Raw genomic sequence first — 14,207 nt, 5'->3', positions numbered from 1 at the left:
TCCTGGGGTAAGTCTGTTAATGATGAAATGGCGAATAAAACTGAGTAAAAATGAACTAACAGCTGTTAAAAAAATCAACTCTGATAAAGGTAAAGCCTCAATGGAAACCACACGTCTAAAAACCAGTAGGAAGAACTAGCAAACATTTTTTTGTTGGCTGTAAAACGTTGGTTGTGTTAACCAATGTATTGTGGTTAAAAAATTAACAAATTTAATAATGATAACGAGAAGAAAAATTTGTAATGGTGAAATGCGAACACACACATACATAAAATTGCACACATTTAAACGTAAATTTATATAATTTATTCATACACACAAACACACGCACACACAATTCAAATGCAATAACATTGTTAAAGCACAAAAACAACACAAAACATTGAAAAAAGGAAAATATTGGAAAATATTAAAAATCATATTCATGTAAATTAATTAAGTGTAAATACCTAAAAGGTATCCTCTTAACGGGATTAAGCGCGGCTTAACAAATCAATTAAAACGAGTAAGGGGCAAGCGTGTGCGTGTGTGTGTGCTCATTGCTTTTTTAGTGCGTTTTTTATTTTTGTATTTTCAATTACAATTCATTCGCGATAAAAAGTGTGTGTGTGTATTTATTTAACATTTAAAAGCGCTTTCGCTTTGCACGCCAACTTTGTCAAGGATTACGGCAACAATGGCATTTTACAATTCGATTTGCGCCGTCACTCGCTAACAAATTAAATGTAACAATGGGCGAGGATTGAAGAATCGCAGCAGAAGTGGAATAAAAGAAGTTAAAGAAAAAACTAAAAGTGGAAATTAACATACAGGTGGAAAAAATAACAAAAAACACATACACGCATACAAATGCAATTGTCAACTTGTGTGCTGGGAAAGAGTTAAACACGCGGCGGGATAGCATAGCTTGGGATGGCACAGCAGTTTAGCATAACATAACATAAGCATAGTATAACATAACATAGAATAACACAGAATAGCATAAGATAACATAGAACAACTTAACATAACATAGAATATCCATAACATAGAATGTCATAGTATAACATAGAATAGCATAAGATAACACAGAATAACCTAGAATAACTTAACATAACATATAATATCATAACATAACATAGAATATCCATAACACAGAATGTCATAAGATAACATAGAATAACATAGAAAAACATAGAATTACTTAACATAACATAGAATATCATACCATACCATAGAATATTCATAACACAGGATGTCATAAGATAACATAGAACAACATAGAATTACTTAACATAACATAGAATAGAATAACTTAACATATAATAGCTTAACATAACATAGAATATCATAACATAGCATAGCATAGCACAACATAACATAGCATAACATGGCATATCATTTCATAACATATAATAGCATATTACAACATAACATAGCATAGCACAGTTTAGTACGGTACAGCACAGCACGTTAAGTCAACTCGGCGTGCGCAAATCAACCAGCAAGAACAAATCCAGCTCGTTTGAGTGAATGAAATGTTTTAGCGCGAAATAAAGCGCCCGGATCGGTTGTACAATGCTGCCACAGCGACTAACAATGCAAGCGATTATTCATATCAGCGACATGTAACAATACAGCAGTGTAGCTTATGCCGGCAGGTGTGTGGCGAGCAATGAAGAGGAAGAAGAATGAAGACGAAACAAGAAGCAGGGCACAAATGCACCTACGTCCATGTATATAAGGACAAAAGCGTTGTTGCACATACATATGCAGGTGTGTATGTGTTTGTTGTTGTTTTATATTTCTGCTGCCACTAAATGCAAGCGCTCGTATGGCGACCAAGATAAGGCCCCAAGCACGCATACATTTGTGTGTAAGTGTATCTGCAGCAAGTGCTGCTCTGCTGCTTGCAACAAAAGTAGGTTGATGTTACAGCTTTTGCCGCTTTTGTGGCAGCACTTTTCTCTTATTTACATCATGGCCCAAGCCAATATACATTCTGTATATATATATATATTATATATACAGACGTATTTTGTATAGAGTCCAGATAGCAGCTGCTGTTATTGTTGCGATTTTATGCGCGCTCGTTTTTGCAACAAATTGCAATTTATCCACAATTGCAATTTAAGCACACGTAGTATTCACAGACACACTGTCACACGAAATATATATTTTTCCCACATACTGCCAAATCCGTACTTTGAAATATTAATTGACGTACCAACCCTGTAGGAGCAGTTGATGGTATTGCTTAGGAAGGTTCCTTTCGAAGGTATTCCTTATACTTCCGTGTTTTTATACCTAGAGATAGAAATGGAGCGCACCTTAATACCTTATTCGATTCTAAAATATCTTTAAACCCGTCAGCTTACTTTCGTAAAGGGACATGGACAAGAGTTAGGACTAGAAAGCTAGCTAAGCAGCTGGAGCGGCCCACATCTGTGGAGCACTAAGGACAACACAAACAATGAGACTCAATGCCATTCTACAGGTTGTACCTGTAGACATAGCAGGTAGATGATTTGCGGAGGAGGGTGATATTAGACTTAGGGAAGCTGGGTATATAAGGGACCCCGGGCACTGCTTCGATTGCATCCCTTACAATATTTTCTGATAGCCGAGCATCTATATTGGCTTTGAGCTCGCTGAAGTTTCTTTGATATTAGACGTGTATGGGTGTTCGGTCACAATGGAATCGCCGGTGACTGCAAAGTCAATAAGCTTGCTAGAGTGGGCACCCTTAACCCCAATTACATCCGATTGGAAGCGAGTTGGTTTACCGGTGTTTTATTGCGCTCTAGAGCTGGACCGATGAACCGCCAGTGAGCTTGGAAAGTGCTGGTCAATAACCTGAACTTGTGCGACTGAGAGATCCTGGACGGCAATAGGTATTCCGACTGTTCTGACTGGACACTGTCGAATAGGTTCACACGCGGTGCTCTTTGGCGAGCCTAGCAGAGTGGTTGAGATTTATATTAACCGCTTTAACAAAATTGTGATAAGGCCAAAACGCTTCGTCAATCTATGAGGATCTGATGACCCACTTTTAGGAGTTTATATATAACACAAAGAACGACCTACCCTAGCCTATCACCAGAGAGCTCGAGTGGCCTAGCCATGAGAGGAAAGATGAGGTCCACAAAACTTCTGAATTTTACTAACTATTTCCTAGTCTAACTGGTAAAGAATAAAATACTGATATAATTCCACATATGATATATTATACACAATAAAAGATGTCGAATTGTCGAATTTTGTTGAAAATATCGACCAAAATTTTAAAATTTAAAGTCCGTTTTATTTCTGGAGCGAAAGGTTACTGGTGATGAGAAGTGGGTCATTTGCGTCAACTTCAAGCGAAAACGGTCATGGTCGACGGTCTTGCTATATGTTTGATCAGACCTGTACTATCAACAATTGGACTGAGTAAAGGAAGCAATCGCCCAGAAGATGCAAGTTTTGTCGAATAGAAGAGAAATTGTGTTCCATCAGGACAATGCCAGGCCTACACACAGAAATAGTGGTTCGCCAGAAGCTCCGAAAGCTTATTTCAAAGATTTTTATGCAACCACCTTATGGTTCGGATCGCTACTAAGTGCTTGCTACCTCTTACTATCTAATATCTAATTCGCATTAAGGGAATCTTGTAAAAATCGAATGTGCCAGTTTTTTGCCAATATGAACGAAGGTTTCTATGTGAGCGATATTATAAAATTATCTTCAAAATAGCAACATGATATCGAACAAAACGGTGTATACTTGACCTTAATCGGCTCAATCTAACTATGCTAAATAAATCATTCAATTTACTGCAAAAATAATGGATTTACTTTTATAAGACCTTATATATTGAAAATGAATTTTAGATACAAGAAGCCTTAATCGTCGCAGACTCTCCGCGATGGCAGCACCTGTCGATTCTTTGTATAGATACAATCTTGTTTAAACTATGACTCAGTTGCTTACTGCTATGGAGATAGGATGGTACTTGATGTTCCATATCCGCACCTGCTCTCTAAAGCATACTGGATACAACTCTAACTATAGATAGGATCTAGGAGAGTTTTCGAACGGCATTAAATGTTTTATGTTACGCTACTTAGTATTTCTACTTTGATTTGATATCTGGTAAATAAACATTAAAAAGGGTTTCCTACAGGGCCACTTGCATTGTTTAGCCTTATTCGTTGTTCACTGCAATCTTTGTGGTGTCTTTTCAAGACTTTTGAGGTATCATGTAACGAAATTGAAGTTGCTGCTATACTTAACACACTTTGTTTTTGCGCTCGAGAGGCAGTTATGTTACATAAATTGTCTAGGTATACATAATAATATACCATATATTTAGTTATAATAGTATATATATATGATATATGATATGTATGAATGTGGAATTATTTGTCACTTGCAAATTTAAATGACTGTGAAAACATACACACACACATACGTATTTAGCGCTGTAATTTACACTTTGGTCATTAAAATAAAACATTTTCGTAAGCAGCAACTGGAAAATGAGGTGCAAAAAAGTTATTAGCCAGTCCTTGACAGAGGTGTATGTAACTATGTATATATGTGTAATATATATTGTAGTAAATGTGTATGGAAGCGAGCAGCTTATTTAGTGTGACAGTACAAAAACGACAACCTTCAAAAGTTGATTGAAATATTAGAAAAGTACAATGAACAAAAAATGTTTTTGGTTTTTTTATTTCGGCAGAATAATATTATTATGATTGCTGTCGTCAGCAATTATGTGCATCATAAATTTTTATATAGGGTGCAGAAAGAACGTCAAGGTCGTTGAAAAAAATATTAAAAAAATATGAGAACCAGAAGGAAAGCTTGTAATTTGTATTTGATATTTACAATTGTTTTATAATTTCGTGTTTAAAACCCACGAACTACCGTTTGGTAATCACGAACTCAGTGTACTCAAAGCACTAGAATGCGACACTGCTTTATAACTGCTTTAAGATTCATTTTCATTAAATAACACTACATATATGTTGGTAATAAAATATTTCATTTTTGGCGTAGAACTTCCTTTTGCGGAAAGTCTTACGTAAATTTTCGCATCCATTACCGCAACGAAAGTAAAAGTTTTCACGTCAATCACGACAAGCAGAAGTAGCGGCTACACGCATGTTGTATTTAAAACAAAAATGCGTTTGTAAATGACATGGCAAAAAGAAAGAGGAAGCAGCATAAAAAAAAGTACGAAAAATTGGAGTAACTGTCACCAAATGGAATTTCGCTGCCACTGACAGTTCAAATGATCAATGCATGTCACGTACTTAGTTCGGCGTTGTAATTTATGGACCCTCGTATGCCGGAACAAGTTGTTGCAGATTTTTGGTGGTAGGTCATAATAAATATAATATATTTTTCCTCGCCACTGGTCGCCATTGTTTTCATTTTCGAAAAGTACACAATTTGCGACACAGTACGAAAATTTCATTCATAAGTTTTTTTGTTTTGCTTTGTTTCGTAAGAAACTTTCTCAAATAAGGCAACTTGTGTGGTAATTCAAATTATTTGAACTTATCGACAGGCAACGGGACTGTAATGACATATGAGCTTTAGTATGAACCATATAGGGTTACAAGTAAACGTTAGACAAAATTTAGTGGAGCCCATGGAGTCTTAATTACGTCGATCGACAAGTACAAGGGTGACAAAACTATTTTATATAAAAGTCATGCAAACCTTTCAAGTAACGTTATTTTTAACAATGTCTCTTTAAAGATGCTAATCACAATCGTAAGCACTATAGAACTATGTGCGGCCGAACTTAACCTCAATCTTTTGAGCTAAGGTAAAGTATCTTAATTTTTAGGGTTTTGTTCCTTAAGATATATTGACGTTAAGCAATAAAATACACTTATTTTACTATCCATGGAACAAATGTAGTAGTACAGTAAGGTTAGATGAGCCGAGGGTAACTAAAAAATTAAGAAGAAAGTAAAAGGTAGCTGAAAGTGAGTCTTTTACGTGAGAGATTATGAGCCTATGATCTAATTATATCTAACATTGAGGTTATAGCTGATAAAGAAAAAGTGAACATACTTTTTATGTTTAGAAAAAGGGTATATTATAATTATATATTGAAGCATATATAATTATAACCTGAAGCATATTTCATGAAGATACAGCGAAGACACTTTTAATGTCTGGAAAAAAGGTATATATAGAACCTATAGTATATCTTGTGGTGTTCGGAACATTTATTTTACGTGAGGGGATCCCTCGATCTAAATCTAAAATATTGAGGTTATAATTTATGAAGAAGAAATGAAGACACTTTTTATGTCTAGAATATACCCCTTATTTAGAACCTACAGTATGTCTTGTGATGTTTAGATGTTATGATTTAATGATCTATATCGAAAACAAATTTTCTTCAACGTAAGGGGTTAGGATCTATATCTAAATATTGAGGTTATAACTGATGAAAAAGCAGCGAAGACACTTTTTATGTCTAGAAAAGTGTCTATTTTACTAATTTGTAGAACTACTCTCGATTTGACAGTTCTTGATCGAAATCTATGTGTACATAAGTATTTAGATCCGACTCTGTTCTGGATCCGTAGATGCGACTTTTGAGTGAATAGGTTGAGTCTTCGTCCATAATGAAGGGTAACGAATTTCAAGTGTTTGAATACATTCAAATGACTACTACAGCAAAATAAACCATTCCTGGAAAGCTATCTATTAATTTATGTGCTTTTCTCTTTCAAAAAATATACCATGTGTAAAATAGATATAGAAAAAAGTTAAGCGAAAAGAGTAATTTTAAACATTTGGTGCATTTTTTGATTGACAGGCTCATTAAATGGAACATACAGATGAAAACCGCAACCCTTACATATTAGAAGAGCTAAACAATGCCTGCTTAATTAAGAGAGCGAGGGAGAAGTGCTGTGTAAAGCTTGAATTTTACTAAACCATTCAAGGTCGTTGAGAATATGAACACGCTTTCTTTTAGGTCATAAATGCTTAAGCAAATGTGAGCAATAAACCGGTTTTAAGAATAACAAAAAAAAAACACAGGGAGAAGCACGAGCGATATCGTAAAAAATCACCACAAAACGAAAAATTATGTAATCCAATTATTTACAGGCAATTAAAACGATTATCCGATAATACCAAACACAGATGTTCAATAAGCGAGGAAGAGGAAGAGGAAAAGAGAGAACAAAGAACTCGAATGTAGATTGTGCTGACATGTGATGTGATAACGGAAGTGGCAATTTAATCAGTTCAACAACACAAAACACTTGACGGCACTTCAAAATGTATTATCTGATCTGGAGTAGGAGTAACGAAGATGAAGCGGTTAATCGCTCAAGAGAGCGCGGAGAGCAATCGTTACGAATCACATTAAGCGTTAAACCGTTATGATAGGAACTGATTAACATGATAATAAAACTGAGCAAATTGGAACAGTTGCAATCAGTCAAGGGTGCGAAAGGGTGCTTTAGTGGTTGGAATTTTCATGATCTACTTCGCATATGAATGAGCGCACATGGAAAAATATAACGACTAAAAGGGGAGGCAGTAAGAGGTGTGGCATATATAAACATTACGTATGTATATAAATAATAAACAGCTCTTTACATTACAGGCAGAAAATAACGGAGGAAAAAACATAAAATAATGTAAAGCGAAAAATAACCAACAAAAACAAAAAAAAAGCGGACAAGGACAGCAGTAATGTTGGCATGCAACACATGAAATATGAATTTGAGCACAAACTCTTCTCGTACATAACCTACATAAATGACATTCGGCTGGCAAGCACGACAATGAATGCAATGATCCGAAGTCAACGAATGTCCGCAAATTGCTGAACAAATAGTGATGAGCATTATATACAAACTTACAACAGCAACAAAAAGAGTTATAAATGAAGCATAAAGCAAAAAGAAATGAGAATAAAAATCGAATTACAAACTAAAACAACAAACAACCACCTCAATTGCAATTTCAAGTGTCATTCTTCATTCTGTATGCACAGAGAAGGGCGGCATGACCATCGCTGCTGATGATAATGACGTTGACTTTTGATCATTATCTGGTTGGCAGCAGTTGATATGCAATATTTATGTGCATACATAAGTATGTGGTGTGGCAAGCAGACAACCTGATAATGTCGCTTGACTATATACAATGCGCGGTGCAGTCGGAAGAAAGGAGGATAGAAGCAATTTCGAATTTTCAACGGTTATGCAATTTTGTGGTTGATAGCAGCAATGTGCACATATTGAGTTTACCTACATATACATATACTTATGTACGAATATAATTATGTAGGACAAACATTTTAGCATGGTAGTGCGGGGTGTGCGGGGAACAATTTTGTGGCAAAGTGTTAAAAAAGAATATGAGAGATTAATTATAACTTATGATGAGTAAATGAAACCTGGATGACATACAATATTTAGTAGACTATATGTATGCAGAAAAGGTTAATTTACAAGTCTAAAAACTTATTAGAATAAAAACTTTTAATTGTGATTCAAAGTAAAGTTATCAATTAGGGACTCACGGTGAGCTTTCTGTTAATTAAATATGAAGAGAGAAGGTATGAAGACTCCACCGTAGTTCGAAAAAGTTCTACCAAAAGTATTCTCAGCTGCAGTTAAGAAATACAGCTATAGATCTTGGCTATATATCAAGCATGAGAGAAGTTCGAAAAACTAATTAACCAAGTTTTTATAGAAAAATATTGATTTTTATACCAACCGCTAGTTGTTCCGCCAACTAGGCACAAGAACACTAATTTTCATAAGAAAAAAATATCATTTTCTAAATATGATCTTGTCTAGGCTTCGAAGGATCCAATTCGTTGCAGGAAATATAATATGATTTTTTTCATACTATCGGTTTTATCGATCAAACGACGTTACCGCAACTAACGTTGGTGCTTGTTATCGAAACAAGGAATGGCGATATACATATGTCCGTTTGTAAATGTGCTGGAAATACTAACTATTTCTGAAAATTAAAAGCATCTTTTGCTTTGGAAGACAAAAGCTTTAAAGAACAAATTATTTATAAATTCACTTTTTATATTAAGTTGTGAATGACAGGTTTCAGTGAGTTTGAGTGACACAGTAGCTAATGAAAAAACTAGAAAGAAGCGCAACAGATGACATGACAGAATTAGCCATATTAACGATTGCACGATACAATTTAAACACAATTTTTTGTTCATTTTTAATAAGTCTCTCGAGTTGTTATTTGACGATTTTCATCGATCAACACCTTATTTTATCCACATGACTTAGGCAGGGTAGGGTGGCTAACAAAAAAATCTATCACTTTAGGGATGTATTATTTTGTTACTTTATACTACGAACGACTATAGGATAAAGGTGTCATACGACGTTTGTGCAAAAAATATTCCGAATTCTATATTTTTTAAGAAAGTGTTTATTTATTCATGAATATCTATATTGTCCCCTTCAAAGTAATTACCACTAGATATAATGCATCTACGCTATTAGGTAAGTAGATATCGGCGAAGATGCAAAACACGTAGACCGCGAACAAACTTCGTATTTGGCCGAAAACAACACATTAATGCTGCCGCAGCCACCGTATTTCACAGACCCTGTGACTTTTTTTGTTTCCAAAACTGAAGAGGCCCATCAAAGGATGACGCTAGGCTCCGATTGAGAAGATAAAAACTGCATTGAAGGAGGATAAGATCAAAAAAAATTAATTTTTTAAGTGCTTCGAGGATTCGAAAAAACGCTGGATACAAGATATCTTCACGAAATCGCACGCACAGAGTATTGCCAAAGGTAACGCTATAATTTCGGAACATGTTGTTTAGAACGAGCCACTATAGTATATAGCTATAGCCATATAAATTGTCTGATCAAAGTCCAGATACAGTTTTTTATATCCTTTTATGCTATAAGAACAAGTGCATTACCGAAATTACCGAACTGGTTATGAGGTAACTCAAGAAAATGAGTTATGAGCCACAAAACCCAATTACAGCTATTATAAAAATCTGAACGTCACTTACCCCTCAGCACCAACAGCACACTTTACGATCCCGCCATCTGTCGTTGATTGCGAAGTTGTATCACCCGAGGTTGAAATGACGACAACATTGTTGACAGCAATACACGGCGGCGCAACACTGCAACTCACCGTATCACCACAAATTTCCGTTGGTCGTAAATACCACTTGGTTTGTGAACCGCTGCTAGCATAATAATCCGTTGCAACATATTTTTCACGCGCTGGCGGCACATTGTCCGCTCCAACGGCGACAACAGTTGCTAGAATTTCTTTAACATTGTCTTTAAAACTGGCAACATTTGCCACATGCTCCGTATCACTTGTGGTTGTGAGCTCTAAAACAGTTACTGGTAATGTGTCTTCCAGCGCTGTTGTTGTTGTATCGAATTCATTTACCGAAGCGCGTCCACTATCGGTTGCGGGAATATCCTGTAGCTGAAACGATTTCTGCTGTTGCTCTTGCTGTTGTTGTTTCTCTTGTTCTTGTTGTTCTAGCTGTTTTTCGTGTAACTGTTGCTGTGTGCTGGTAATTAGTATTGGACACGCCTGCTGCGACTCGTCGCACGCACAAATGCCGTTAGCAACAATGCTGCCGCCACCCACTTGGATTACATTGACGACGTTACTGCGCACGTTGGTGTTATTACTGATGTTGTTGTTGGTGTTGCTGGTATTTTCGGGCTGTGTGGTTGTGTCCTTGTTGGAGCTCGGTTGTATTGTTGTAGACATTTTATTTGCGAATGTTGCGTGTTGCTATCAGAACCTATTGTTGTAGTAGTTATTGTTGTTGCTTTGGAAGCGATTTTTGCTATCCTTGCGTTTGTTTTAACCAGTGTGTTAACTTAATTTTCTTGCACAACAACAAATATGCATACAAATTTATTTACAGCAATGTTGCACCACGAACCTCAAGACGCGCCGCAGCGAATTGGTGGGCGGGGGTAGTTTATTTTCGCAAAAAGCTGTGCAGGTGGGTGCAGCAGAGAGGGTTGCAGCTGTGTAGATAAAATTTTGTTTTGCAATCTATTGATTTTGCAACACTTCACAGGATTGTGCAACAGAATGTTGCAACACTAACCACAAATTTTATGAAAACTTATTTTTGTTGTTGTGGTACAAGCAGTAAACACACGCACGCACTTATGTGCGGACACAAGTAGAGGCGACCTCACAAGTCACTGAGCGCTTTGACATTGCCGCTGGGGGTGGGGGAAGTAGGAGCGATTATTTGTATACACAATGGCAGTGTTGTACCAGCTAGGGACGTTGGTCATTAAAAACTGTTATGTAAATATTTATAAATACTTTTTATTAAAACTTTGTTTTTTTTCTCACAACTTTTTTTCAAAAATTTATTTCACAAAAATTTTATAAAATTATTTTCAAAATTTTTTTTCAATTTTTTTGTTATTTAAATTTTTTTTTAAATTTGTTGTAAATTTTTTTTTATATATTTAAAGTTTTTTCTTTTTCAAAAATCACTCTTTCCTTTAATTGACTTTGTTGTTCCGATTGGATTTAACACATAATTTCACATTTACTACATATTTGTTTGCTAAAAGCAGAATTCAATTATTTTTTCACACGCGTCTGCAGCGCTGCGCTGGCGGCCGGGTTGCTGGCACAAACGGTTTGCCCAAAAATTCTGTCGCGTTCTTTTGTTCAACTTCGTCGCTAATACAAAGTGCTCCTTTTATTGTAAGTATCACACACTACAAATCACACGGAGGACAGATTTCATTTTATTTGAATTTATATCTGAGACACTTTGCACTTTTTTCACTCTTTTTTCCACAGCTAAATAGCAAATAATTGCAAAGAAATATTTAACCGCTAACCACCGCGCAATCGACTCGAGCGTCATATGTTAAAAACAACAAGAAACAAACTGCAAAACACAGCAAAAGTTTATATCTATGCAGGCGCCAATGCAACATGTTGCAGGCAACATGCTGCCCGAACGTGTTCGACGCGCCCACAGTGCCCAAAGCCTACGCTGATTGTGTGCAGAAAATCCACAAACAACATAAGCGCACACAGATCTGCCGATGCATTTGTTTATACACGATGCTGTTCGGCTGCTCGCCAAACACACAAGTAAATAACAAACAAACAAAATTCACGAAGCGTGCTTTACTTTGCTTGTTGTTGCGTACAAAAGTTGCCGGGCGCTGCGCTGTGCGGTTCGAAGCTTGTCGGCGTTTTGTGTTTGTGGATTGCATGCGCCACCTCCCTTCGTATGGGGGGGGGGGGGGGCGCCCGTTACACAGTACCTTCATACAATCCACAAATTTAGCATCGAACTTGTTGGAACAATTTTGAGCTTATTTTTGCGTGTTGTTGTTATATTGTACGTGTGTGTGTTCGTAAAGGTGTTACATTGCGTTGCGCGCCTATAAGTATGCAAAGAAAATTCTAACGCTCGTAGGCGGATGAGGTGAATACAGTGAAGGCAAATTGAATAAGATTTTTGACAATTATGATAATAATTTAAATATTTAAGAAAATGTATGTATGTATAAGTTAGTTAAGAGTTAAGAAAGAAAAGTTATAGAATTTGTATAGAAATGTATGAACAAATTTTTTCAAAACCAGTTAAATTATTTTCAAAGTTAAAGTACCTTCATTTAAAAAAAATAGTAATACGTAAATAAAATATAATAATCAACTATATTATTATTATAAAAACAATTTTATTAAATTCAATTAAAAAATTTTAAGTTAATTTTGAGCAAAAACTAAATAATTTGTTATAAAAAAATTATTAAACACCTTTTTTTAATTAAGTTGATTCAAATGAAATACATAAAGAATCATTTAATTTTTTAAGAATTAAACTGGTATAAAAAAATGGTATAAAAAGTTCTTTATTTTGATTTTAGTTGATCAGTTTATATGGCAGCTATACGCTATAGTGGTCCGATCTGTACAATATCGGAGATTGTAACGATGTCTTGGACAATAATCTATGCCAAATTTTGTGGGAACATATCGTCAAGCTAAAAAGTTTTTCTAACAATACTTGATTTCAAACGATCAATTTGTATGACAGTTATATGCTTTAGTACTCCGATCTGCATAATTTGTTCGGAGATTGTAGCGTTGATTTGGGAAATATTCTGTGCCGAATTTTATTAAGATATCTTGTCAAATAAAAAAGTTGTCCAGACAAGTACTTTATTTTGATCAGTCAGTCAGTTTGTGTGGCAGCTATATGTATCTTATAGTGTTCCTATATCGGCGGTTTCAACCAATAAGAAACTTTTTAGGAAGGAAAGGACGTGTAGCTCGTCACGCTGATCATTTATATAATATATACATATACCTTAGAGGATCTACGACGTTTCCTTCTGTGTTTAAAAGCTTTGTGGGAATCTTAATATACCCTGTTCAGGGTTGAAATATAAATCTGACTAATCTAATCTAACTAATCTCAAAAAATATTTTGTTTTTCAAAAAGCAATGGTGTTGAGTTAACCAATAAGTTGTCACCCTCTTTTCGAGCAGAAACTTAACATGAGAAAAGTTATGCTGCGAAAGGTGGACTAAGTACAAGTTTGGATTTATTATATAGTACATGTCCTTAACTCAAACTGCATACCTAACTTCCTTTTGTTCATTTATCTTTATAATAATTTTCTCAGCGTCCATATGTAAAATCATTGAGATTGAGAGATCCGCCCTTTGAAAACGCAAAACTAACTGAAGAACAGATACTTTTTGCTGTCTTCTAAGTACGTCCTTGGTAGTATATAAATCCGGGTGCATTCCGGTTACATAGGCTCTACTGCCAAGTTAACGGTATTGCAATTCTTTTATTAAAAGTTATAAATTTAGTTTTATAATTGGAGAATTGTTTATAAATAAAATTCATCATAATGAGGAATTCCTTTATGTCTTCTATAATTCAGTTTAACAAGAGTGCTGCTGCTTTAAAAAAATTATATCCACTTGAGAATTTCAAAAAATATTTATTTTATTTTTATTAAGATATACGTATATCGAACGTTCGTATATTTCAGTATGTTCTCCGAAAATTTGAAGTTGATCCGGCAAATTGTATCGGAGATATGAGATTTGTATGAATTTATTAATTTAGTGTGATCGGTTACACAAACTTTAAACGCCTTTTTCTCGAAACGCGAAAAATTACTCCGAACCCTCTGGGCCAATCGACAAAT

General features: G+C 35.3%; 1 protein-coding gene and 1 long non-coding RNA gene across 11 annotated transcripts in view; one reads left to right on the top strand and one right to left on the bottom strand.

Annotated features, from left to right (window-relative positions):
• The window catches only part of LOC118680298 (uncharacterized), a 122,782-nt gene extending 114,355 nt beyond the window's left edge, over positions 1-8,427 (top strand). For 2 of the 7 annotated variants that reach the window (XR_011396895.1, XR_011396900.1), the window contains exons 3-5: positions 5,026-5,346; positions 6,812-7,552; positions 7,613-8,427. This is a non-coding gene — a long non-coding RNA (uncharacterized lncRNA). Of the gene's footprint in view, positions 1-5,025; positions 5,347-5,752; positions 5,804-6,811; positions 7,553-7,612 lie in introns of those variants that run through there. The other 5 variants (XR_011396897.1, XR_011396899.1, XR_011396901.1 and 2 more) reach the window with 5 other exon arrangements.
• Positions 1-14,207, bottom strand: part of RhoGEF3 (Rho guanine nucleotide exchange factor 3) — a 292,834-nt gene that overhangs the window by 108,389 nt on the left and 170,238 nt on the right. The window contains exon 1 of one of the 4 annotated variants that reach the window (XM_070111336.1): positions 10,028-12,177. The exons of the other annotated variants lie outside the window; for them this stretch is intronic. Within the exon in view, the coding sequence (XP_069967437.1) occupies positions 10,028-10,755 (728 nt within the window). The 5' untranslated portion in view covers positions 10,756-12,177. Of the gene's footprint in view, positions 1-10,027; positions 12,178-14,207 lie in introns of those variants that run through there. 4 annotated transcript variants of the gene reach the window in all.

Source organism: Bactrocera oleae, chromosome 6 (assembly GCF_042242935.1).
Source record: "Bactrocera oleae isolate idBacOlea1 chromosome 6, idBacOlea1, whole genome shotgun sequence".
Lineage (NCBI taxonomy): Eukaryota > Metazoa > Arthropoda > Insecta > Diptera > Tephritidae > Bactrocera > Bactrocera oleae.
Note: the sequence above shows the minus strand (reverse complement) of the source record. Positions and strands in the feature narration are given on the sequence as shown.